The 26,480-nt window shown below is 47.6% G+C and overlaps 1 protein-coding gene across 3 annotated transcripts; it reads left to right on the forward strand.

Moving 5' to 3' along the window:
• The first annotated feature begins 1,960 nt into the window (after positions 1–1,960).
• LOC147635862 (uncharacterized) lies at positions 1,961–26,480 on the forward strand. Of its 3 annotated transcripts, XM_086801219.1 has the most exons (11): positions 1,962–2,205; positions 4,149–4,243; positions 5,375–5,432; positions 23,829–24,023; positions 24,293–24,369; positions 24,923–25,005; positions 25,264–25,315; positions 25,497–25,565; positions 25,732–25,818; positions 25,908–25,972; positions 26,059–26,480. In XM_086801219.1, exons 1-11 carry the CDS (start codon positions 2,097–2,099, stop codon positions 26,267–26,269), a joined length of 1,101 nt encoding a protein of 366 aa, XP_086657345.1. In that variant the 5' UTR covers positions 1,962–2,096; the 3' UTR covers positions 26,270–26,480. The 3 variants fall into 3 exon arrangements, with proteins under 3 accessions (XP_086657346.1, XP_086657345.1, XP_086657347.1); XM_086801220.1 differs by lacking the exon at positions 25,497–25,565 and having other exon boundaries at positions 1,961–2,205; XM_086801221.1 differs by lacking the exons at positions 4,149–4,243; positions 5,375–5,432.

A 26,480-nucleotide genomic window follows, 5' to 3' on the forward strand; every position in this document is an offset into this window, starting at 1 on the left:
TAAAGGGTGGCATAATATACTTTTTGAGACTTGTTGCGATACTAAACATGCACATTGAAAAGAAACATAACAATATGCAATAATAGCAAATTTCACCTTATTTGTATGTGATCTTTGTGTACCTTTTTTCAAAAGAAAAAGAAAAAGCATGTGGCTTTTGCAAGGGAAGGTATATGATTGAGATAAAACATGCAAATGCAAGAAGATGCAAAGTAATACTAATTTTCCCAAAACATGGGGGTTCACATAATCACAACGAAGTTCAAAAAGTTGATGTGTGAATTGAAAAGGTTGAGGACCATCTCAAGATGTTATAGTAAGGAAAAGTAATGAAGCACATAACCTTTTTTATATAGAAAAATTAATTATTTTATGGTGACATAGTTTGAACCCATGACCTAGGCTAGATTTTTAAAATGGGTATGTGCTATTGGAATCAAGCCTAAAGCATGCAACCATTCAAAGACAACGAAGTAAACAATCTAGGCATTGTGAACATTAGCACAAATATCACATAATGATCTTGGATATGCAAGTTTCATGATAGTCTTCACCATTTTCTCATGTTTTGACTTTAAAGGACATTTGGGCTCCTTTAAATGTACTTTGATTTTTTATATTATTATCATTTTGACAATGTTCAAGCTTCTAATTGAATAAGTAGTTTCATGTTCTATTAGCTAATATTCCATGTAGACGCTTATAGACACTAAAAAGCCTCAAAACTTTTTTAAAAAAAGTTCCTTTGGACATGTCGTTTGGTTGTTCAACTAACTATTCCCAAGAGAAGCATGAAAGAATTGATTCTGCCTTTATCAACAAGTTCCTTCTTTTATCTTTATTTTAGAAAGAAAGAAGTGATGGGGCTTGTAAGGTCGTGTCACTACCGTCATTGGCTCCTTTTTGAACATAACATAATTGTTTGCATGAGTATATAATACTAAAGAGACATAGGCTTGGTTTTAAAGTAGTCTCTTTACTTTTCCACCTTTCCTCATGTCCCCTGGTTATGATTTTTATGCTACTTTCATGGAGCCAATCTATGTAAGAAAAATATGGAATGATCACTATATTACGTGTGCACCATTGGGTGTACTTAAAGGCATGACATTTGTGTGCCATTAGATGTGGTGGAATGTAAACACATATGCACATGTATGTATGGTGCATATGTATGTACAAAAATCCAATGTATTTTATGCATATGAATGTATGTACTGAAACCCAGTATGTTATGCATGACGTAACGATCTCCTTACAAATGCACTTGTCTTCTCCTCACAATATTATTGGGTTTTAATTACTAGTATAATTTTTCTAAAGCTTAAAAACAACTTGTAGATCTTAATTTTTAATAGATTTATTTTCCCCAACGTTTTCTAGACATTTTTGCTTTGAGAAGATTCACCAAGTTCTTAAGGCGAGAGAGGACCTAAGCTAAAAACGCTTATCTTGATTAAATAATGCCATTGATATGGCATTATTTATTACAACACCTTAGGTAATCTACCTAAGGTTGGGTGATAAGAGCGTGTCTACCTCGAGAGTAGAGTGTCTCCATAGAGAAGAAATGGGAAGATCAAGAGACATAAAGATAGAGGAACATGCTTCTCTGATAGGCATGGCACCCCTTCTCCTTCTGCCATTGCACCCCTCGAGCCCTCCTTCTCCCCCCCCCGAAATGCTTCTTTGCTCCTCATCCTACTTGAACTGCACCCCTCTCCCCATTGCTATCCACCCAATAGATACGAGAATGACATACACAAAGAGACCCTCATAGAAAGATACGTTGTGGAGCATGCACCGAGAAGACATGTGTGCATTCCAAGCATCCAACTCACTAAAAAAAGGGTAGATTCCATTCATTTAGGGTAGATTTGAATTTCTCTGCGCCATTGGCTAAGGTCCTCGCTCTCTTTATGAATCCTACATATAGGGTTAAATCAATCCAATTAATTAAGGCACGTGATTGCATAAAACTCTCCAAACTTTGCATGCCGGCGGAGAGTGTGATGGGCCTTCCTACCACTACGATTACAACTATGCCAGCGCGAGAATTGTGAGCTGGCAAGTTCGCAACAGCAGCAGAAGGGGCGATGCAAGGCCCGGAGCTCTACCACCTGCTGGGGGCGCTGGCCCTGGGCCAGTTCGCTTCGCTCCTTGTCACCTTCTCCGGCCTCACCTCTAGCATGCTCTTCCGCAAAGGTAGCCCCAATTCTCACTTCGTTTATTCGTACGATGTAACCAGAGCGTCGTCAACATCATCATTTTCATATTCATCACTCATCATCGTCATGCAAATCGTATGAAATGTCTTCCCTTCCCAAGTAGAACAAGCAGATTCAACGGAATTGTGATGGACGGCAAGGACTGCACATGCCTTCTTCCTTAATTCACCTCGGCCCAGCCTTGACCCCCAAATCTCTTTTTCCCAGTTTTTCAATTTAGGGCTTCTATACACATGGATAGGGCTCCTATTGCCATGTGCCCAATTTCTTTTGCTCCCTAGGCTCCCTCAAGATGCATTTGCTTCGAGGGGAGTCCAATGTAACAATGCGGGACAGCGCAAGGGGAAAAATCATCTTTTATTACCATCGAGGATGTAACACCAAATTAAACTCCTACATTTATGGTTAGTTGCTCTTCTAGCACATCATGGAGGGTTTGGGGGGAGTTGAAAGAGCCACCTTTGAGGCCTCTATTGTAGTCCTCAAATGTAGAGCTTGCACATTCATAAACTCAAAAGCACTTGCTTGTGATTTGTTTTTGAAATTATCTTTTTAAAAAGCAAGAATTTTTTCTAATACATATAAATATGGGAGAGTGGTACAAGGGCCACACTCTACCCAGGGGAGATTTAATCCACTCTTGTGTTGACGGTAATCTCTACTCACTCACTCTCTCTCTCTCTCTCTCTCGTTTATTTAATTTGGTTTATTTGAGGTTCATGCTTTCAATTTGTGTAAGTATATGTTATGCTCTAATTTTTGTATTGAGAAATTAGAGTTTTTTCCCCAAGTGTCTTACGGTTTTGACGCACTCTCTCTTTCCTTGTCTATGCTTCCGCCTATTCATACTCCAACAATCTCACCTCCGTCTCAACCCATTCAAATGCCATTTTCTTGTGGTGCAATGCACCCTCCTTGGGCACATTATCTCCGTAGAGAGTCTTGCTCCCGAGCCGGACAAAACCATCGCCATTCTTCACCTTCCTCCTCCTATCAGCTCCAAGGACACCCAAATCTTCGTTGGCCACACTGCTATCACAGAGTCTTCATCAGGATGTACGCCAACGTCGCTTTGCCCCACACTTGCCTAGTAAGCCTTTCCACCCCATTCCAATGGTCCATTGCTGAGGCCACCACCTTTACTTATCTCAAGTAGCGCCTTATTGAAGCACCCATCCTAGAGTGGTCTGTCACATCACGGATGCAAGTTAGACTATAGTTGGTGCGGGTGGTGTGTTTCTAACATTGGCAGTCGGTGGGAAGTTGCACCGGCCCGTCCCTAATATTGGCAATCAAGTGGCAGGTTGCACTGGTGTGTCTCCAATATTGGTAGGTTGCACAAGGGATTCCACCCCACGTTCAATGGTGGACACTTCATGGCACAAACGGTGCACCTACCCAAACATGCACCTACTTGCATGGCAGTTGAACCACTTGTATAAATGAGCAACCTTGGAATTGCCAAGGGGAAAAATAAAGGAATGAATGCAATTGTTCTTGATCTTCATTGTCTTTGTAAACTGTTTGTGTCTCTCTCCTCTGCCGTCTTGCGAATTGCTTGTTCTCACTGTCTCTTGGGTGCACATTGGGCATAGTGTCTTCCCAGTGTGTGAGTGCGTAGTGGAGTGGGGTATTGTTGCCGCACGTCTCCCTAGCCAAGTAGTAACTCCTGGAGGCATACTACCATAGAGTGACCCTGTGACGCACTCAGTGTCACAAACCCTAGTGTGCTGGGCAGCAAGGTCTGCTACATGATCTCATGCAGATGATAATTCGAAATGAATTTAGGCATTCAGTTGGTTTTTTTAAATTTGCTGTTTAGAGTTTGCCCTGTTATGGCAAAAAGTTTAAAAAAAAAATTGTGCTTTTTATCTTAGAGGATTTTTTATATTTATTTATTTTTTGTGTTCAATGGAGCAGGCATTGATGCTCCAACATCTCAATCACTTTGTAACTACGTTTTACTGGCTGTATTCTATGGCACCATTTTTCTCAGCAGCAAAAGGCCAGCACAGGTGACTGACTCTCTTGGCATTACATTAAGATTAGTTGGACTCTCATACAAGGCTGGCTTTCTTATCGTGACAGTATTGAATGATCTTTGTTAACCAAGTTCATGACCTTTGTTCCCTGGTTGAGTCTGTCAGGCTGGTGGTGGGTTGCACAGGATGCAATAGTATACATTGACCCCTTACTGACTTCCGTGGCTGAGGATACCTCGTGGCATATCTGGCTCCAGGAGATCATGCTTTGGCTCAAGTAAGTGCACATGCAATGGAACTCAGGGGAGGGCAATGGCGAGACCCCTTAGGTTTTCCTGTGCCCCTTTGCCACCCTTCAGGCTGTCTTGACCACCATGGCTGTCCTTTTCTGATGACTTTGGGTGGCTAAGGTGATATGAGGTTTGCTGGCATGGTACACAGGCAGCTTCACGAGGTAGCCCAAGCATGACAGGGCAGATTCTTTCAGAGTTCTGGAGATGACTTTGGAGCAGCTACCTTTCGTGCAAGGTCACCCTATCTTTGTGGTTGGCTGAGGGTGCTTTGCAGTGGGTGGATGGTTGGGTTACCATGGATGGACCGGCCAGTTGGTGTTGCATTCCACTGCCCCACTGCTCAGTATGTGTGACACAAGTTTTATTGCTGAGTTGGCACTCTTGCAGGAACTGCATTTACTAAGCATGTGGAAAGGCAACCCAAAATTGGGCAGGCGGGCAGGGGGTGGGGGGGGGGGTGGAGTGGGGATTGTTTAGGGAAATGGGCATCATTAGTGAACAACCAGGGAGCAAGTGCATCAGGGAGTTTTCCACTTCATGGATGGAGACAGGCAGCATTATTTGGACCCAACCTCATCCACACACTTCATAGAGCTTGGGAGGAGCTTATCCAAGAAAACTTCTGTGCTGCAGAGTAAGGCGTAGGGCAAGTTTTTAGGTATGGACTTTAGAGTGAGGCTTCTCTCTTGATGGGTTCACAGGCCCCTGACATTTCTATGTTAACTTTGTTCCATGCAAGTGATATGTGCCTTTAACCTTAGGCCTGATGATGGTATGCATTGAGTATGTGCAAACTTGCTCTGCAAAAGCTTTTATCTAGCTGACTGATCATGCTCTATATCTAATTTAAAGTTGGTGCTGGCTGGTATAGGTGCGCTGGTATTATTACTTTCTGGTGGCTTTAATAGATGTGGAAGGAAATTATTTTGGTAAGTTGAGGTGCATCATTCTATCCCCATGTGTCATCAACTTTGTACGAATTTCTTTAATAAAAAATTGGGCTCAACTTTTTGTGTCTGTGTGCCTCTCTATCTCTTATTCGTTCAAAGAAGATTTGAGAAATGTAATGCAAGATATTGCTCATTTAAAACAATCACAAGAAGCAATGGCAACCAAGGATACACGAGTGGCTAGAATTGCAAACCAAACTGAATGTCGCCAGAGAGCAGAATGAAAATTTGCAAAACGAAATGCATCAGATTTTGCTTGACGAAATCACTTAAGCTAAAGGAGGAAATACAGAATTTGCATGCAAAGAATGCAAATGGCCCTTGACATGCAAGCAATTCAAACAAAGTTAGATGAAACGCAAAAGTTACATGAAACGCAAAAGCCACATATAAGTTGAGACAGAAGGAATTTGATACTAAGTTGGATATGGCTTGTTCCTAAGTTGTGACAAGAGAAAGAGATATTTGATGTGGTAGAAAGCCCCTCTCAGTTGAGGACAAGGACAATTGTTCAGAAGCCCGGGAGGATGCCACCAACTGGACAATAATCCCTTGACTCCATGGCAGTGATTTATTCACCGAGCATTCATGGATTGTATTTCAGCCACATGGCTAGGATTCCTCATAGAGATTTACATGAGGAACCATTGGTATGGATGACCATTCAGATTCCATGGGGTGAACATTTTGTGGACTTGGGCTGGATTCCTATGTAGGCACAGAAGGTTTAAACCAGTGCGTGGATCCATGACAAAATTCCTACGTAGGCACAAAGAGGTTTACACCAGTTCCTAAATTCATTACATTTGAAGTACAAGCTTGGAAGATGGGAATATGATGATGCATGATGGATTAAGCATGTTTGTTCGACATATGACATGCACGCACGAACATGTTTTCATGTGTGGACTTTGTCTGAGCGGAAAGCTCATGAATGTCCATGTAACCGGGGCACATAGAAACCCTGTGGGTGCATATGCATGACCTTGTTTGGGTCTGAGACGGTGTATTTTACACATTTTGTAGATGGTAAGTATTACACTAAAATGAGAGGGACTCCACAAAGGGGACCGTTTGTGATGCAAACGTCATCTCGCCTGTCGAGACTATGCGCAAGCATAGAATGATGAGAGCCGAACTGGGAACAAAGCTCATCTAGTACATCCTTGCCTGCATCCAAAGGAGTGAAAAATCCTCCTCTAGAAAGTTTTGTCACTTCATCCTTGGAAGCGTCCAGCACTTGCTCCGAAGCACGGGCCCTTGTAGATTCCACCATCCTACTGAGACAGGTAGATATAACCTCGATTTTAGTCGCTTGTGTGTGCATGGATGCCTTCATATTGAGAAGCAAATCAGCGAGTTGTGAATCCATGACAAATATCAAGTGATCAAGGACGAGGTGAGGGGTGCCAGCCCTATGTGATGAGGTAAGGGTTTGTTGGGGCATGGCATCCCAATATACCCCAATTAATCCAGGTGCAATGAAGAGAACCCAAATATTACTTTCCCCAAACCCGAAGTAGGGACGCACAATATACCCCAATTAACCCATGTGCAATGAAGAGAACCCAAATATTCATTTTTCCCAAACCGGTACTTGTCCACTCTTGGGATCTAAGTGCTCTACTCTATCCAAGTAGTCAACGCACACGCAGGTTTTCTAGGTTCCGATACCAACTGAATAACATCAGTGCCTATGTGCCAGGGTTTTCCAGAGATAAAAAGAAGCGTGGCAGAATCACACATATAGAACACACGAGTCCTATACTACTGCACTATATACAAGGAAGAAGTAACACAACCGAAATTCAAGTACAAGATGTGGCTAACAATGAAGATGTCAAATCACAGCCCTGTTACCTACTGTACACTCCTTGGCTAGCAATTCACCTCCAGAGAAATGCTCTATGAAGTCCAAAAACGAGGAAAGCAGATGAATATGACGATTTGGCTACCCACGTGTATATATGTACCAATGCTCCTAGTTGGCCAATGGTATTGCTGTCGAACACCTTTACCCAACTGCCACATCACCAGTGCCATGTCATAGCTGCCATGTCATCACTGCCACGTGGCAGTGCCATGTCATTGGCACTGTCCGACTCTGCTTGTTGGCTCTTATCTGATTGATGTCTGGCTATGCCCTGCATACTCGTAGGTGTGTCACATACTGCAAGTTGCCATACAGCAGCCATACCTGTCCTTTTGTACTTGCAACATGTACCATATGTACGTGCTGACTGCACCACCTATACCTGCTGGCCTTACCATTCTTTACTGCTGCCGCTGCCAAGTGCTCTGAGACCCACGCTCCCGGTTAATGAACTAGAGGAGGAAAGGAGCCAAGGGGCAGCTCTGGGTAACTAAGCGGGAGAAAGGAAAACAAACCCCTCACGCACCCTATATGAGGACGTGGCTGTGAGTGGAGTAGAGCGTGGATTGCCCTCTCAGCCACGAAGTTGAGAAGCCCATCCAGATCATAGTGCCTTCGAGACCCAATCCACTTAGTTGAAGGCCTTCTGGAAATCAAGGAGGAGAACTGGCAGGTCATCCAGAGGAAGCTGGGCTGCCGCTGTCATCGCATAGAAGGTGGAGATGTTATCTAGGATGCTCCTATCCCAGAAGATTTTCTGTGAGGAGCTCGCAGTAGAATCGGTGGCTAGGGCTTGGACTTGAGGGGGGTCTAACTCCACCGGCTTGTCGGGGCCTCAAAGGAAGTTTGTTGACGGTCCTGCCACCAAGGGTCGCCCAGGTAGAGTTGGAGCGTGATCAGAGAGGTGTGGATGCCGAGATGGAGCCACCACGGTCACAAGGCTACTCATCAAGGTAAAAACAGTCCAGCTAGGCACGCTTAGGACCTTGGTCCCGACGACTTGATTTGGAGACTAGGAGGTTGTGGGGGGTGTGACCAAAGTCTGGAAGGTGCCAGGCATCTCAGCCCTTGATGAAGAAGATCAGCGCCTCCCATGTAGCACCCTATTATGTACCTAATGTTTACTGTAGGAGGGTTACTCGACCTAGTCTGGAAGCTAGGGGGCCCAGGGATTAGGAAAAGCAGGCTTATTATAAGGGTTGAGTCTTATCAGTTAATAATCCTATAAGTACAGATTTTATTGGCAAAAGCTATATAACTGAGGGTAATGTGATGAAGGGGTTATTGTATTGTTGTAGCCTTGTGTGCAGCCTTGTGCTACGATGGTTAGTACCTGGGCTATGAAACCCACTCTTGCTAGTCCATAGTGATGATCCCTTAGGGCAGGCCCTGGTGGTATGGGACACTAGGGCTGATTGGTATGGTTTGTATGGACTCGACCCCTATGGTTGGTGTCACCAATTGGCCGACCATTTGGTCCATCTCCAGTTTTTTGCGTCTCGTTCACTTGAGGCCAGGCCGGTGTCTCATGTGAAGAGGCTAGTATTTTGCTGACATGGACGGGAGCTAGACTGGTGCCACCCGTGTGTTAGCAAGATGGTGTCGTATGGACGGGAGCCAGACTGGTGCCACCCGTGTATGACCTGGACTGTGTTCGACCCATGGGATTGTCACGCCATGGAAGAGCCAGTATTCGTGCCGTGTTTTGTCTATGGGACTGTCACACCATAGGGAGACTCGTGCCTGGAACTGTGTCTTACCTATTGGACTGTCACTCCATAGGAAGACCAGGTTTTTATGTTTTTATGTCGTGCCAGTTTTGTGCCGACAGATATTTTGTACTTGTTCTATGAACGGGAGATATGTCCATGTTACTATTTGCACATGCACACATATTTTGCATGTTTGAAACTGTTTTCGCATGACATGTATTTGTGTGTTTGCCTGCTTGACGTGTTACTTACTGAGCGGGGACGCCTGCCAGTGAGTCGTGAAGTTTGCTCTGTATTCTGACGAGTTTTGGTGCATGTGAACAGGTGGTAAGTATGTCGCAATGTTGTTTTAATGTTTCATATTCTAACCTTTTATTTTATAAGGTTTAATGTTCACACACACTTAAAAGTGGGCATCCCCTTTGGGCACCCACTTAGGGGCCAAGGTGGGGAGCCCCACTTTAAGTGAGTGTGGGGGTGGGCATGGTCACCTACCCACACTAGTCCCCCCACATGCATGCGTGGAACTCACTAGAGAAGACTCCACTTTAATTTTATTAAAAAAGCTCTCTCCTTCAAGCGTAGGGATCAATCGCTTCTATCTAGCGTTTGTTCACCAACCGGCGATCATCTCTCTCTTGCGCCTGTTTTTCCCAGGCGGCTGGCTGCCCTATCAACTGCATAAAAGGGCTGCGCTTACACCATCTCCCCTCCTACAGCCCCTTCAGCAGGCGGCTGTCACCTCCAATAGGCTGAGCTGCTGTACAGGCCAGAGGCGGCTGCCATAACTAGCTGTACGGCTGCTCATAACTGCAGCATGCTGCTGCTGTTTTTCCCCAGGTGACTACTCTCCCAGGCGATAGTAAACCAGCGGGCTGCGCTGCCCTCTCCCTTGCGCTGGTGTTACCTGCAGGCTGCCCATCCTCTACCGGCTGCACCTCTCCAAGCTACGCATGCCCCTACAGGCGGCTGTGGCTGTGCGTTTGTGTTCCAGCCAGTAGAACACTGCCCTCAGGCGACTCTGCTTGAGCTCCTCCACACTGCAGCCAGGCATCTCCTCCCTTGCAAGTGGATGCTTCTTCTCTCACAGTAGGCGGCTGTGCCCTTTGTGGTGGTGCTTGTCTTGATGGTTCTCCACGAGGTGACTGTGACTTCAACAAGGTGTTATATCTTCTAAGGCTACCTCTCTGTTTTGTGCTTTGAAAGAGGTGGTACATCTTCTCCACTGGCGTTCTACAAGGGGACTTCGCATCTCCTGGGTGGCTTCATCATACCTCGGGTATTGGTCCTCTATCAGCTAACCACAAGTAAGTGAAATTTCAGATTTAAATAAAAGTATTTTGTGTTTAAATCTGATAAGGGATTCCCGACTCCCTCTACGGCCACACCCGTTCGGTGCCGGGTTGTCCAAGCTCTATTGGAGAACCTCGGTCCAAAGGTGCTGAGATCAAAGGCTGAAATCTTTTATGCAAAAGGAAGAGGTGACAGTCACCTCTCGACATGCATCTTCTCCACAAGGCACAAAGCCTGAAAGATATATGTATGCCAGTGCTCATGGAGGGCATGAAAGTCACATGCATGCAAGACATGTATCTCATGGTGACAGGTCTACTTCTAGAAAAATTTTGCCTTCTGAGTTGTCTCATGGAGAGACAATGCCATATGCAGGTAAGTCACATGCATCTGAGTTTCGAGTTCATGGAGCACATGCCACCGTGCCCCATGAAACTTCTATGACGGCCCATGGAGCCCATGCAGACAGGGCTGCCCCGTTGGATAAGAGGAAAAGAAAAAGAGAAGACCATGAGCCTTATGCCAGGAAGCTCAAGGAATTCAAAGCAGGTGACAAATCTGTTAAATTTGATGCTTTTCATTGTGAACATGATGCTTCTAAGGTGTTAGCATTTGTGGCACAGTTCGACATTGCTTTTAGCGATGAGGATTTCACAGAAAAGTCAAAGGTGTGCCATGCTAGCATGTTTTTGAAAGGGATTGCTGCTCATTGGTGGATCACTGAAAAGATCACCAAGGATCCCATCTCCACTTGGAAGGAATTCAAGGATAGATTTTATGCTCAGTTCTTGCCACCAAATGCAGAGCAAACTCTCACTCAAAAGTGGGACAGGCTGGAACAAAGAGATAATGAAAGTGTGCAACAGTATGTTAACAAATTCTGGAAAGTGTTGCTAGAAGTGACTCCCTTCATGCAAATCACTGAGGATGAAAGAAAGAGGAAGTTTCGTTCTGGACTGCAACCAGCATATCGTTCGGGCATTGAATTGCACCCGAAACATACGTTGCAACAACTCACAGCTTCTGCTCTTGCTACGGAGCAATTGGTACTCAAGATTAAACAGGATCAGGTAGGTTCAAAGGGGAAGGACAAGGCTGCCCCAAATCAGCAAAAGGGTGGACAGCCACCTAAAAAGAACTTCCGGGAGCCCTACAAGGGTGGTAAAGCTGAAAATAACACATCTAAAGAACAGGGCCCAAGGAAGAACAAATTCGGATTAACCCCGGAGCAAAGAGAGCAATATGCCAAGGATGGAAAATGCTTTTCTTGTGGTAGCAAAGACCACATGTTCCGACAATGCCCAGATCGCAAACCAAAGCACGAGGACAAGCACACCAAAGCTAATGTACATGCAGTTCCTGATGTGCAAGGAAATACAGGTCTTGATGCAAAAGAGCGTATGGTTTGCAAGGCTTGGGGGCAAATCAAGGATCAGTCCGCACTCTTCATGTTTAATGACTGTGCAACACTGACAATTTCATCTCTATGCAAATGGCAGCTGCATTGGGAATTGAGGTTGAAAACATGGGACCTCAGATGCATTTATTGGTAAAGAGGTGCAGGTTACCCCTTTGATAGGGAAGTTGCGCATCCATATCCAGGGCTACCTTGATAATGAGCATTTCCTAGTTGCTCCACTGAATGGATGTGATGTATTGTTGGGCAAGCCGTGGCATCATAGGCTTGAGCCCCGCAAAGACTACAAATTCAATATGATTTCTTTTATGCATAAAGGCCGCATGCATTTTATTGATGCTGGCAAAGAAGGGGATTCCATCCCACTTGTATCACACATCCAAATTAATAAAGCAATGAAAAAGTGTCTTTCAGCGTTCTTGGTTTTTGTGCATGATAGTCTTGTGCCAAATCATCAAAATGTGGATGCTATGTCTAATGATAGGTTGAATTTTCTTAATGCATTCAACGACTGTTTTGCTGACTCGTTGCCAGGTGAATTACCTCCCCAAAGGCCCGAAGATCACCGCATAGATCTTGTGCCAGGTAGTTCTCCACCTAACAAACCCGCATACCGAGTGAGTGCTGTACAACAAGAAGAAATCATGAAGCAGATAAACGAGCTTTTAGAAAAAGGTTTGGTTCAGCCCAGTTCCTCACCTTACTGCTCTCCTGTGCTTCTTGTTCAAAAGAAGGACGGATCATTCCGTATGTGTGTGGACTATAGAGCTTTGAACAAGCTTACCATCAAGAACAGATTCCCAATTCCACGTATTGATGATATCTTGGATAAGCTTGATGGCTCAGCTTGCTTTAGCAGACTTGATTTGAAGAGTGGTTATCACCAGATACGCGTGGTGCCACAAGATGTCCATAAGACTGCATTCAGGACAGCCTTCGGATTATATGAATTTTTGGTAATGCCTTTTGGTCTTTACCAATGCTCCTGCTACTTTTAATCGTATGATGGATAGGATATTCCGACCCCATCGCAAGTTTACAGGAGTCTTCTTTGATGATATCTTGGTTTTCTCCAAGAATGAACAGGAACACAGAACTCATTTGGTCACAGTGTTCGAAGAGTTGCGGAAGCATAAACTTTTCGTCAATGCCAAGAAAAGTGAGTTTTTCCTTTCAGAGATTCATTATCTGGGACATATTGTATCCAAGGATGGAGTTACAATGGATCCTGCAAAGATAGAGACTATTCGGAATTGGCCCGAATTGCAAAACGTACATCAAGTACGTAGTTTTCTGGGATTATGTTCGTATTACAGGCGTTTCATAAGGCATTTTGCTATGATTGTCACTCCTCTACATGATCTCACGAAGAAGAAAACTGCTTTCAAATGGACTTCAAAGGAACAGGATGCTTTCTTGCAGCTCAAGCATGCGATCATATGTGGTCCAGTATTGATTGTTCCTGACTTGCACAAGTCATTCGTGGTTGAATGTGACGCTTGTGGTGATTGCATAGGAGCTGTCCTAAATCAAGAAGGGCATGCAGTTGCATACGAGAGCCGTCGTTTGCATGATGCTGAGCTTCATATGGATATCTATGAGAAAGAGCTCTTGGCTGTAATTCACGCCTTAAAGATTTGGAAACATTACCTTCTTGGGGCTGAATTTGTAGTCAAGACACAGATCATCAAAGCTTGAGATACTTTCTATCTCAAACAAAGCTTTCACAGTAGCAGATGAGAATGGCAAACTTTCTTTCCATGTTTCATTTTCAGATTGTGCATACTCCAGGAAAGAAAAATGTGGTGGCCGATGCACTATCTAGGAGGCCTTATGTTGCTGCAGTTTCAGTGGCCTCTCATGGAGACTTATCTGCTATGAGAGATTTGTATCATTTCGATGCTGATTTTTGCCATATATGGACTGATTTGATGGCTGGTCATTCACATGCCTCTTATGTTATCAAGGAGGGCTATCTCATGAAGGATAATTGCCTATGTGTGGTAAAGGATTTGCGTCCAAAGGTTATGGACGAATGTCACGCTCCACCTTATGCTGGTCATAGAGGTATTATGCTTACTACTCGTATGATTCAGAGGTATTTCTTTTGGCCGAGCATGCGTAAAGACATTGAGGCTTATGTGCGTGCATGTATTACTTGCCAAAAGGTGAAATTTGATAGACAAAAGCCTCCAGGTTTGCTTCAGCCATTGCCTATTCCCTCGCAACCTTGGGAAAGTATCACGATGGATTTTATTATGGATTTGCCTAGATCCCAGCATGGGAATGATGCTATTTGGACTATTGTGGACAGGTTTAGCAAGCAAGCTCATTTCTTGCCCGTCAAGAAAACCATCAAAGCTAATCATATGGTAAATCTTTTTCTTGCTAATATTTTCAAGCATCATGGTATGCCTAAATCCATTGTTGGGGATAGAGATCCCAGGACTACAAGCCTATTTTGGAGGGCTTTATTTGATAATATGGGTACTAAGCTTGAGTTTTCATCAGCTTATCATTCCCAAACGGATGGCCTAAGTGAAGCTGCAAATTCAGCCGTGTTGGATTTATTGAAATGTTATGTGGCAATCAAAAGACTGCATGGGAGAAGTATCTTCCACTTGTTGAGTTTGCCTACAACAATACGATCCATGCTTCCACAGGAAAGGCTCCGTTTGAGATTATCTATGGCAGAGTGGTATTGCCACCCATCCTTCGTACCAAGGATGAGATTTTTGTAGCGAATGAATATGTTCGTGACTTGGATGTTGCCTTTGGTCAGGTGCGGACAGCCATTGCAAGATCTCAGAATAAGCATAAAATGGCTGCTGACAAGCATAGAAGGGACATGGAAGTCAAAGAAGGTGATTGGGTATTGCTGAAATTTGAGAAGGCTCGGCTTCGGAAGAGGCCAGGTCGAGAAGGATCATATCCTAAGCTTTCTCCTCGCTATTATGGACCCTTCAAGGTGATTCAGAAGATCAATGAAGTGTCTTACAGGCTTGCTTTACCTAGTCATTGGAAGATTCACAATGCTTTTCATGTGAGTCTATTTCGGAAATATGTGGGGCCAGATCCTGAAGAGCCTGTCCACAGAAGATCCGCCAGAGATTGAAGAGCTTGAGGAGATCCTCCAGCCAGAACAGATTGTTTTTCACAAGGAGAGAAAGCTATCTACAGGAAAGCTTTCAAGGAGATACCTTGTGAAGTTTAAGAATTATTTGCCTATTGATGCCAAGTGGGTAAATGAGGATTATTTTGCAGATTATCCGCAATTGTTGCAGGCATATCTTGAGGCTTTTCAGTTGAGGTCAACTCTTTAGAAGCCCGGGGGATGTCACCCATTGGCCGACCATTCGGTCCATCTCCAGTTTTTTGCGTCTCGTTCACTTGAGGCCAGGCCGGTGTCTCATGTGAAGAGGCCAGTATTTTGCTGATATGGACGGGAGCCAGACTGGTGCAACCCGTGTGTATGACCTGGACTGTGTTCGACCCATGGGATTGTCACGCCATGGAAGAGCCAGTATTCGTGCCGTGTTTTGCCTATGGGACTGTCACACCATAGGGAGACTCGTGCCTGGAACTGTGTCTTACCTATGGGACTGTCACTCCATAGGAAGACTAGGTTTTTATGTTTTTATGTTGTGCCAGTTTTGTGCCGACAGATATTTTGTACTTGTTCCATGAACGGGAGATATGTCCATGTTACTATTTGCACTTGCACACATATTTTGCATGTTTGAAACTGTTTTCGCATGACATGTATTTGTGTGTTTGCCTGCTTGACGTGTTACTTACTGAGCGGGGACGCCTGCTAGTGAGTCGTGAAGTCTGCTCTGTATTCTGACAAGTTTTGGTGCATGTGAACAAGTGGTAAGTATGTCACACATGTTGTTTTAATGTTTCATATTCTAACCTTTTATTTTATAAGGTTTAATGTTCACACACACTTAAAAGTGGGCACCCCCTTTGGGCACCCACTTAGGGGCCAAGGTGGGGAGCCCCACTTTAAGTGTGTGGGGGTGGGCATGGTCACCTACCCACACTAGTCCCCCCACATGCATGCGTGGAATTCACTAGAGAAGACTCCACTTTAATTTTATTAAAAAAGCTCCCTCCTTCAAGCGTAGGGATCAATCGCTTCTATCTAGCGTTTGTTCACCAACCGGCGATCATCTCTCTCTTGCGCCTGTTTTTCCCAGGCGGCTGGCTGCCCTATCAACTGCATAAAAGGGCTGCACTTACACCATCTCCCCTTCAGCAGGCGGCTGTCACCTCCAATAGGCTGAGCTGCTGTACAGGCCAGAGGCGGCTGCCATAACTAGCTGTACGGCTGCTCATAACTGCAGCATGCTGCTGCTGTTTTTCCCCAGGCGACTACCCTCCCAGGCGATAGTAAACCAGCGGGCTGCACTGGTGTTACCTGCAGGCTGCCTATCCTCTACCGGCTGCACCTCTCCAAGCTACGCATGCCCCTACAGGCGGCTGTGGCTGTGCGTTTGTGTTCCAGCCAGTAGAACACTGCCCTCAGGCGACTCTGCTTGAGCTCCTCCACACTGTAGCCAGGCATCTCCTCCCTTGCAAGTGGATGCTTCTTCTCTCACAGCAGGCGGCTGTGCCCTTTGTGGTGGTGCTTGTCTTGATGGTTCTCCACGAGGTGACTGTGACTTCAACAAGGTGTTATATCTTCTAAGGCTACCTCTCTGTTTTGTGCTTTGAAAGAGGTGGTACATCTTCTCCACTGGCGTTCTACAAGGGGACTTCGCATCTCCTGGGTGGCTTCATCATACCTCGGGTATTGGTCCTCTATCAGCTAACCACAAGTAAGTGAAATTTCAGATTTAAATAAAAGTATTTTGTGTTTAAATCTGATAAGGGATTCCCGACTCCCTCTACGGCCACACCCGTTCGGTGCCGGGTTGTCCAAGCTCTATTGGAGAACCTCGGTCCAAAGGTGCTGAGATCGGGAGAGCCAGGCGTTGGTACGAGAGCGCCTGTTTGTGCGTGGTCTCGGAACACCAGTGTGGCGCTCTCCGCGGAGTCCAGTGAAAGCACAGGACCGTAGAGATTGGACCACACTAGTGGTCGTTCTGCTTCGAGCTTCTACATCGAAATTCGACTTCGAGCCTATTTGTTTGGTACTGTTTTCATATGTACATGGACATCATCTGGTTCTTGGAACCCATGGAGCATTGTATTCATTAAATACTCCCAATAAATATATCATATATTGAGGGGGGGGGTCGGCCCGTTCCGGCCCCAGTGCTGGTGTCCATCTTTCCATTTCATTTCATTTCAATTTCAAGTTGTATTAAGTTGTCCATTTCAAATTTGTGGTTTTAAAGTTGTGCTATTAAGCGTGTGGGTGTCCAACGGAGTCTTTCCCACTTGACGGGATCGGTTTCAGTTGGGGGTGATCCGATGCACTGGATATACGGTTAGTGAGCTTGAGCGTGCCGAATCTAATTTGGACTACCGTGTGTTTAACTTGTGTTTAGGAGGTCTTGGAGAGGGTTAGGTGTGACAAAACCTTGACAGTTCGTATCAGAGCTACCCCAATTTCCAACGGCTTCGAATACATTTTGGGTGAGTCTTAAGTCCAGAGGGGAAGAAGAAGGGCAGCTCGCAGGAAAGCAGCAAACTCCCCCCCCCCCCCCCCCCCCCCCCGCCCCCGCGCGCACGCCCGTGTGGGGCTTTTTTTGTCCCTTCGTTTTGGTAGCCCCCCCAAACCTCAGTTTCGACTCAATCTCCCTGTACTCTGTGGCTTAGAAGTTTTGGGCCATTGTAGCTTCTTGTAGATGCGAAATTTTTTCTTATTATACTTCTGCTATTTCAAGTAAAATACATCTTTTTTTTTTTTTTGCTTGCTCGCTGAAGCTCGCTCTCCCCCCCCCCCCCCCCCGCGCTCGCGCTACTGCACACCTCCCCCATCTTCCGCCTTCGCGTTTGCTCACCCCTCCCTCCCCCCCGCCTGCATTTGCGTTCGCCCCCCCTCCCCCACCTGGCTGTCCTGCGCGCCCCAGCGCTGCAGCGCCCGCCGCCCCCTGCTCCTCCTCCTCTCTTTCGCGCCCTCCCATCTTCCTTCAGCGCCCCGCCCCCCCCCATTCGCCGCTGTTGCCATATCTTCCCCCCCGCCCCCTGATTCGCGTTGCTTCTGCCTCCCCCCTAGGGCCCCCCTTTTTTGTCTTCGCCGCCTTACCTTCCCTCCCTTTCTTTCTGATTTTTCCGTCCCCTCGGTCCCCCCCCCCCCCTTTTTTTTTTTTTCGTTTCGTTTTTGCCTTCCTCCCTCCCCCTCCGCCCTTGTGTGCAGCTCGGCTCCTGCAGGACTCTCCGCTTCGCTCCGCCTTCGACCTAGCTTCAGACTCTGATGGAGGCTCCTCCCGCCCCACCTCAGAAGGACTCTCCCGTAGCCCCCTCGCCCGCCCCTGAGGATACCCCATCAGGCTTTCTCTTTCGCCAGAAGAGGAAGCGAGCCTCACCGCAGAGGTGGAACGCCTCCAGGCACATTCCACCATCTGCCGTATAGTCGGCACTTGCCCCAGCAGAGGGGAGATCCGGGATCTTCTCTAGGTCCGCCTTCTTGCAGATGTGGGCAAGATCCTGGACGTTCAGCTACTGGGCCGTGGTCACTACCAGATCGAGTTCGAGACTGCCCAGAGCGTGGCCAAGGTCCTAGCCATGAGTCCCCTAGACATCAGGGGGGCTCGGGCATTCTTCAGACCCTGGCAGCATGGCTTTGACCCAGCAGCGGCCGAGCAAGGAGAGCGCCTCTTCCATGTTACAGTTTGCTTCCCTGGACTCCGCCGTGAGTACTTGCTGCTCCTTTCTAGGCTGGGAGCATTGGTGGGTTCAGTGCTAGAGACTGGCCCCACAGCAGCTTCAGTGGTGGCCAGAGCAGCTAGGCTACCTTCCGTCAGAGTTTTGGTTCCGGACATCTCCTCCCTTCCGAAGGTCATTCAGCTACCGAGGATAGGGGGGGATGGATTGATCAGAGAGTGGAGTTCTCGGGGCTCCCGAACCAGTGCTTTATTTGCAGGCAGGTCGGCCATCTGGCCAAGGCCTGTCCTCGCAGGAGACCCTGACCCTCACCGCAGCAGCAGGCCCCTGATGGCCCGCCCACAGATGCGCAGATGCGGCTCGACAGGGAGCCTCCGGGACACCTGCTCAGGCCACAGAGACCTCGGAGTGGCAGCTTGGACAAGGGCGCCGTCGAGGGAGACAGCCACAGCAGCACGCCCAGAGACCGATGCAGTCGCAGCCTCAGTCTCAGCACCACTGGGTTGCCGTGAGGAACAGCTTTGCTCCCCTACAGGAGGAGACCCTTGCGACGATTGAGGACCAGGAGATGCCAGCACCCCCTCCTTCACCCTCCCCACCCCCACCCCCATCCCCCCCTACCGCCTCGCTTCCACCTTCGCCACCTCCCGCCCCCGCTCCGGTTTCGGCAGCGGCTCCTTCTCCACCCCCCTCGCCCCCCCCTCCTCCCCCCCCGCCCGCCTCAGCTCCCCGGGAGGCCCTGGCAGTCCCCTGGCGTTCACCTGCAGCCCGGAGGGCTCTGAGCTTCGATCTTGATCGAGCACCGCAGAGGAGACTTACCATGCCGATTCGGGCTTCACGGATATCATCTATCCGCAGTCGGCTGAGTTGCCTCGGCACTAGACAGCGCTCGGAGGCTTTTGATTACTCCTTCACACGGCTTTTTGGAGCAGAGGGCCCCCATGAGCTAGCACCCATCCGAGTTCATGTAGTGATACCTCCGGCCCGCGGGGAGGAGGCACTTGACTTAGCGGTGGCCTTCTCGTTCCCTCTCTGTGGCCCATGCGACCGGGAGTGGACTCTGGAGCTTGCTCTTAGCACTTTGAAGACTCAGGCAGTTGAGTTTTCACACCATGTGAGCGATCTAGAGGTGACAGATGTGATAGGCCGACTATGGGAGTTGGCTCATTTTTTCTTGGATCCCGGGAGTGTGGATGCCTCAGGGATTCGCCATTTGGTCGTTCGCATAGTGGCAGACTTAGCACGCGACCCTGGATATATATGCATTCACGAGGTTGCTCTGTCTGAGCGAGAGGCAGTCGCCATGGGACACAGCCATTGGCGCCTGATCCGTGATTCTTGCAGCACACCGGGTGGGCAGATTCGTAGCCGCTCGGATGGGGACTATTCTCCATCCAAGCCGCTTGCGAAGGCCCGCCGTACGGCTGAGACAGCATCCACCTCAGCAGGTCATCCATGAGGATCATCTCATGGAATGTACAAGGCCTCGGCGGAGCACATTACATATGCTATCGTGGTTGCTTGAGGCAGGAGCTGCAGAGATGCCTGGTTGGTGGCAGTATTGATATTTTGATGATGCAGGAGCACCACTTGGGTGAGAGCAGGATCCGGAGCACCACTTGGGTGAGGGGGCTCCGTTGGCATTCTCGCTGGCACCTCATTTTCAGACCCGCCTTCAGGAGCAGCAGCCTGCATGTGAGTGGGTGGCGTCCCAGCTGAGCCAGGCACGCCAGGAGGTTAGAGAGGCAGAGGAGCGGAGACATGAGTTTTACTATCGCCGCTAGGCCTCTCAGTGGTGGACGCAGCTTGGTGATAGAGTGACTGGGGAGTTTTTTGAGATCACTGGACCCCGCCATGCTCGAGCAGGAGTCCGTCAGCTTGGGAGGCCGGACGGATCGGTAGCTACTGAGCCCGGGGAGATCAGAGCCATTGCCACTGGGTTCTATAGAGACCTACTTTCAGCGGAGCCAGCCACACTGAGGCTCGGGATGCTTGCAGACAGACTGTGTGGGCCCATGTGCAGAGGAGAGTCACAGATCGTATGCGTACAGTTCTGGGTGAGCCTCTTTCAGAGGTTGAGCTTGTTGAGGCCTTGAGGGTCCTGCCGCGCCATAGTTGCCCACGGGAGGACGGATTGACGCTTTCCTTTTTTATGCGCTATTGGGACCTTTTGGGGCCAGGCCTCCGCAGGGGCTTTCAGTATGTTTTGGACACTGGGGTGATGCCACAGAGCTTTTCAGAGGGCTTGATCTTTCTTATCCCCAAGGGGGAGGGAGTATCAGATGATATTCGGCATTGGAGACCTATTTACGATCCTCAATACTGTCTACAAGGTCTTAGCAAAGGCGTTGAGTTTGAGGATCCAGCCCTTCCTGGGGGAGTTGATTCATGCTACCCAGACAGGATTCGTCAAGGAGCGTAGTATCCTTGACAACATTTTCACCTTCTGGGAGGCGACGGCCCGAGATTTCTCGGAGAGGACTTGGTCATGATGCTTCTCGATTTTGAGAAGGCATACGATAGAGTCGATTGGGGTTTCTTAGAGGGCACTATGCTATGCTTGGGCTTTGAGCCAGGTTGGATTGGAGGGGTGGCGGCTCTGTATTCCACAGCTCGTAGCCAGGTGTTGATTGTAGGACGGGGGCCGAGTTTTTAGCTGACCAGATCAGTCCGACAGGGATGTCCTCTCGCCCCGTTTCTATTTCTCTTCTTTGCTGAGGCTATGAGCATGTATTTGACGACAGAGGAGGTTGGTTTGAGAGGACTCCAGCTCCCAGTCCGGGGGGAGGACCTGCTTGATGCTGAGTTTGCTGACGACACGGGCTTATTTTTGCATGGCCATGAGGCCAATCTTCTTTGGGCAGAGCAGTCGCTCCAGGTTTTTAGTGCAACTTCGGGAGCATTGATCAATTGGCGCAAGACAGTGGCCTTTTGGATCAGTAGCGCTCCCACTCCGGCATGGAGCCCAGACCCCGGTTTTAGATGGATTCCTCCTGGCACAGCAGTGCGATATTTGGGATGCCAGATTGGACTAGATTTGTCACCTGAGTAGCAGATTGCCCCGTTTCTTCTGAGCATTCGGAAGAAGCTTTTGTATTGGAGTACAGCTCGGCTATCCTTGGCTGGGAGGGTGGTGGTGGCAAATCAGGTGCTTTTAGCGACCACGTGGTACATTACATCTTGCTGGATCTTCTCGAGTTCTTGCATCAGCTAGGTACATAGGCTGATCAGGAACTTTCTTTGGTCCGGGCGGGACGGTCAGCCAGCTCGGGCAAAGGTTGCTTGGGCAGTTATTACACTTCCGCTGGCCCAGGGAGGCTTGGGCATCATAGATCCAGTTGATCAGAGTAGAGCCTTATTGGGGAAGCTTATTGTTCGAGGGCTGCTTCCGGGCACTGAGCCTTGGAAAGAGCTTCTCTTGCAGCGGCTGCAGGCTCGGGCTCCCCCAGCAGGGGGCACTTGGGCACCAGAGATTCGATGGATCTTCATAGAGATGAGAGGACAGGTCTCAGTAGAGGATGGGAGGACAGATTTGCTTTGAGCATCCTGAGAGCTTGGGAGCTGCTGAGACCGGGGCTCTCTTAGCGACCTCCTTCTTGTGTTGAGGAGCGGGCCAGACAGCCGCTCATCTGGAGCCCAACGGTTCGCATAGAGCAGGGTCTTATGCTGGGTTCTCGGCCTCGTCTAGCCTGGGGACCTTTGGCGGCAGGCCCAGCACGTAGCTTTGGAGACTGGCAGGCCTTTTGCAGTCTCCCAGAGGAGATACAGGTGGAGAGGCTGAGTCACTTCAGAGAGGGGTTGATTATGAGGGATGACATTGAGGAGGCACTCACAGAGGAGTGGTTTACGCCTCTCGAGCTAGTGGCCCCACGGTGGATGGGAGCCTTTACACAGTTGGAGATCCTGATTGCTGTCAGAGCTTGCACTGAGGATGGCAGTTGCCTCTACTATGAGATTCAGGATGAGGGCAAACTTCAGAGAGTGGAGGTGGAGTCGCCTTTGGTTGCAGAGTGCACCTTTCAGAGGATACGGGTAGTGGCCGCTGCTTCTCGGAAGTGGCATATTGACCCAGACCCTGCAGATGTGCTCCCGGATTGGCGCATATGGGCATATGCAGCACGCCCCTTGGCCCAGCTACAGTGGGACCCTGGTGAGTACGAGTGGCATGATCCTTATGCAACCCTTGAGGCCACAGAGATCACCTTTTTCCAGTATACTGTTCGGCTGGGGCGGCATATTTTGACGGCGAGGAGGATGGTCTCCCCAGCTGCAGCGGGGCATTGGCGGCTACAGGGACTTTCACAGGAGTTCCTGGAGGATTGTTGGGCCCGGCTCTGGGCTAGTCGACAGGCCCGCAGGATCTCGACTTTCCAGTGGGGCTGGTCGCCCCCACAGGGGATCAGCACAGTTGGCACTTGGCTTGTCTACAGCGGTCTTCCGGCGGCCTGCGTCCGATGCGGACACCCTATGGAGACACAGAGACATTGCCTTTGGGATTGCCCTCAGGCGCGCAGTAGATTTGGCTGCGGATGCTGCGTATTCTGGCCCCTCTCTCTCCAGAGGGTTTGTATATGTGGGGCGCCACTGCTTGGTCGACTTCGTCAGGGCCTGCTATGGGCTATGAGACGGAGCAGGACAGCCAGGCCATCAGATTCATTAGGGGCCAGCCTCGCCTTGTTCCTTCACCGGATTTCTCGTCCGCCAGCTGGACACAGGAGAGGGATTTACGATGGGAGCTCCTCAACAGCCTCACCATCTGGTTCACCTGGAGGGCCCGATGTTTCAGGGCCTTTGAGGGGAGATTGGAGCCACCAGCAGAGACTGTTCGGGGGATTTGGCAGGAGTTGATCCACACCCTGCGAGGACAGTATGACCGCATCCGGGGTGACTCGGATGAGGCGATCTTACGGCGCTAGGCCTTCCACACCACCTGGCGCAGCGGCCCCTTCTATACCCTACACGCGGGGTCCCCCCGTTGGCATTACAGGCCACCTGTTTGGCTTTTCCCCCCTCCTATTGTATGATTTAGCCCCTCAATTCTTTGTACTGATGCTTGTACTTTTCAGCATCTAGGGAGAGTCTCCCGGGCTGCCTTGCTTTGTCCACTCCTCTGTTTTTCTTGCGAGCAGGAGAGGATCTTTTGTAGCCCTATGGGCGTCTTTATATAACTAATGAAAGGATCTTTTCTCGGAAAAAAAGAAAGAAAGAAAGTAAAATACATCTGTTGAAAAAAATGTATAATTTATTTTGAAGCGTGGCTTTGTTTTGGTAAATGCCTAACTTTGTTATTTTGTTGGATTTAGTGGTGCGATCATACCAGTACACGTCATTGACAAGTGTGATGCTGCTAGATTGTTGGACGATCCCTTGTGTTCTTCTCCTAACATGGCTATTTATGAAGACCAAATATAACATCGGACAGCTTATTGGGGTGTGCTTCTGTGTATTAGGCCTTGTGCTTGTCATACTATCTGATGTACATGCCAATGATCGATCAGGTAAGTGCCATTTTGTGTGTATGATCTGTAATCCTTTAGTGCATTAACATTATTCTCATTTGCTACTTGGCCTCCTTTGTGGAGCAAGACTTGCAAAAAGGTGCTCTTTAGAAGACAGTGGGTGCACTTCCAGAAGCCTGAATGGGTGCCCTATGAAGAGCATCAATGAGGATTTTAAACAGTATAATATGAGTGGTTGAATATCTCTGTCAAATTACAAACACAATTAGGTGTCTACTTGACTGGCCATTTGGATCATTATTTTACAGGGGGCAGTAATGCTGTTTTGGGTGATACTCTAGTCATCATCGGTGCTACATTGTATGCATTTACAAATGTTTCCGAGGTATATTCCTCAACCTTAGTTAACCTTCCTTTGCCAAGGTTCTTTGAAATCAATCCATTGTCTCTCGTGTTGTTCATGAAGGAAATGCATGCTTAAGTAATAAGCTATGATACAAACCTTCAGAGAAGTGTTAGAAACTCGGTTCAATGGTTATCTATGAAGTTATGTCTAGTATGTTGACATATCTTTATGCATGAGCCTGCACCTACTCTTGGGTGCTGCTGACATGAGTGGGAATGCTGCCCTCCACCTCCTGAGAAGTGATAGAAACTCAGTTTGATGGTTTATCTATAAAGTTGTCTACTATGGTGACATTTCTTTATGCCTGAACCTGCAACTACGCTTGGACACTGATGTGTGAGCGGGGATGTCACATCACGTATTCTATGCTATGCTTGATGGAGTTGATGATTTGAAGCTTTGTGAGTAGACTCTCATGAGTCAAGATGGCACTCTGGTTTTTGTTAAGTTTGGGACATAACCTGAACTCTCCATTGGTATGTCTTGAGCTACAATTAGAAATTGGGAGTTATTGATGCTGCATTTTACACAGGAGTTCCTCATCAAGAAAGTGGACTTTATAGAGCTAATGGCGTTTCTGGGCTTGTTTGGCGCTCTGATAAGTGCATGCCAAGTGTATCCTTTCATGATACTTCTGAGAATTAGTCAATTCTTAACTACTCAAAACTTTTGCAATGGGTCTTCTAATTCTTGTGGACATATGGTTTCAAGTTAAGTCTAAACATGGTGCTCTAACACAGATTCATTAAGGGTTGAAAAAATCAGGGGAAGGTTTTTGGGCACACTGGGGGCGGTCGCCGCCGTAACCAATAGTCTCAGGATTTTGTTCTTTTTGGTGTACTTGTTAGTGCCCTTAATGTGTGCATTATACAGGATCATACTAGAGCGGCACGAGCTTGCATCTATCAACTGGACTAGAAATGCTGTAAGTGGATCCACCCTCTAATCCCTTCAAAAAGTCCGATCTATGTTTGATGGGCGATATCAAGAGCAAGGTTTAGCTTCTTGGAATCAATGGCTAGGTTGCCATTTCCTTGATGGAGATCAATAGAGCGGCACTTCATCCCTGGTTTACTGTTTACATTCTCTCTTCATGTGCAGTGCAGATCCTCCCCTTTGTAGGGTTTGGTGTCTCTCTTTTCCTCTTCTATTCGGTAGTACCCTTCATCTTAAAGGTGGGTGTGTACACCTTTTATCCAACCCTGTTTCGCTCCTTTACCCTTCTTGACCAGCAAACATCTCGAGACATCCTCCATGTGAAATCCACCTCCTACAATCAACTTGTCTTCTCTCTCTCTCTCTCTCTCTCTCTCTGACTTCCTGGTGGTGGTTTTCCAACAGCTGAATGGTTCTGCATTATTCAATCTCTCTTTACTCACCTCCGATATGTGGGCAGTGGCCATTCGTATCTTTGCTTATCATCAAGTGGTATGTAAAAGTTTGACAAATTTAAGCCTTAATTGCTTTGAATAGAATCATTATTAAACACGAGTTCACATGGTTCATATGATGTCCAGGTTGACTGGCTCTTCTTTGTTGCATTTGCGACAGTAGCAATTGGCCTAGTGATATATAGTGCCAGGTATGAACACAACCTACAGGCTACTAGTGTGTATTGGGGTGGCCCTGCAAGGCTCAATGAATGAGTAAGTGGGTTTTGACATGCAGTTTCAACCAAATGCTGGGATGCAGTGGGAAAAGCAGTGACCCCTCCCATGGGCCAGAAAATGATGGAGCAGTTGAAGAGGTCACATACAAGAGGGTGGATATGGCATCCAATGAAAACGGAAAGGAGACAAGAGTACCCAGAGATCTACAGCCTTCAACAAACTCCACAGGTACAGTTGATAGTTCAACTTCAAATACAATTGAAGTATAAGAGCTCTATGGCCACGGCAGGAGTCTGGAGCAGAGTCCTTGGTAAATAAAGACAACTACACAAATCATTGCTCCGTGAATAGGAGCTGGATAAGACAGTTGTCATCCACGACATTGGCAACTCTATGTATAGGTGGTAAAATAATTTTCTTGCTAGTTTACTTTTAAAAAATAAAAATTAATATTTATTAGGTGGAAGGGTTTGAACCTTA

This window comes from Cibotium barometz, chromosome 8 (assembly GCF_041138505.1).
Source record: "Cibotium barometz isolate CiBa-2024 chromosome 8, ASM4113850v1, whole genome shotgun sequence".
NCBI lineage: Eukaryota > Viridiplantae > Streptophyta > Polypodiopsida > Cyatheales > Cibotiaceae > Cibotium > Cibotium barometz.

Bases quoted from the DNA above. Each gene is read 5' to 3' on its own strand.
- LOC147635862 (XM_086801219.1), top strand. From the start codon at position 2,097: ATGCAAGGCCCGGAGCTCTACCACCTGCTGGGGGCGCTGGCCCTGGGC. The intron at 25,316-25,496 runs GTAAGTGGATCC...TGTGCAGTGCAG, and splicing joins TCAACTGGACTAGAAATGCT to ATCCTCCCCTTTGTAGGGTT. The intron at 25,819-25,907 runs GTATGTAAAAGT...TATGATGTCCAG, and splicing joins TCTTTGCTTATCATCAAGTG to GTTGACTGGCTCTTCTTTGT.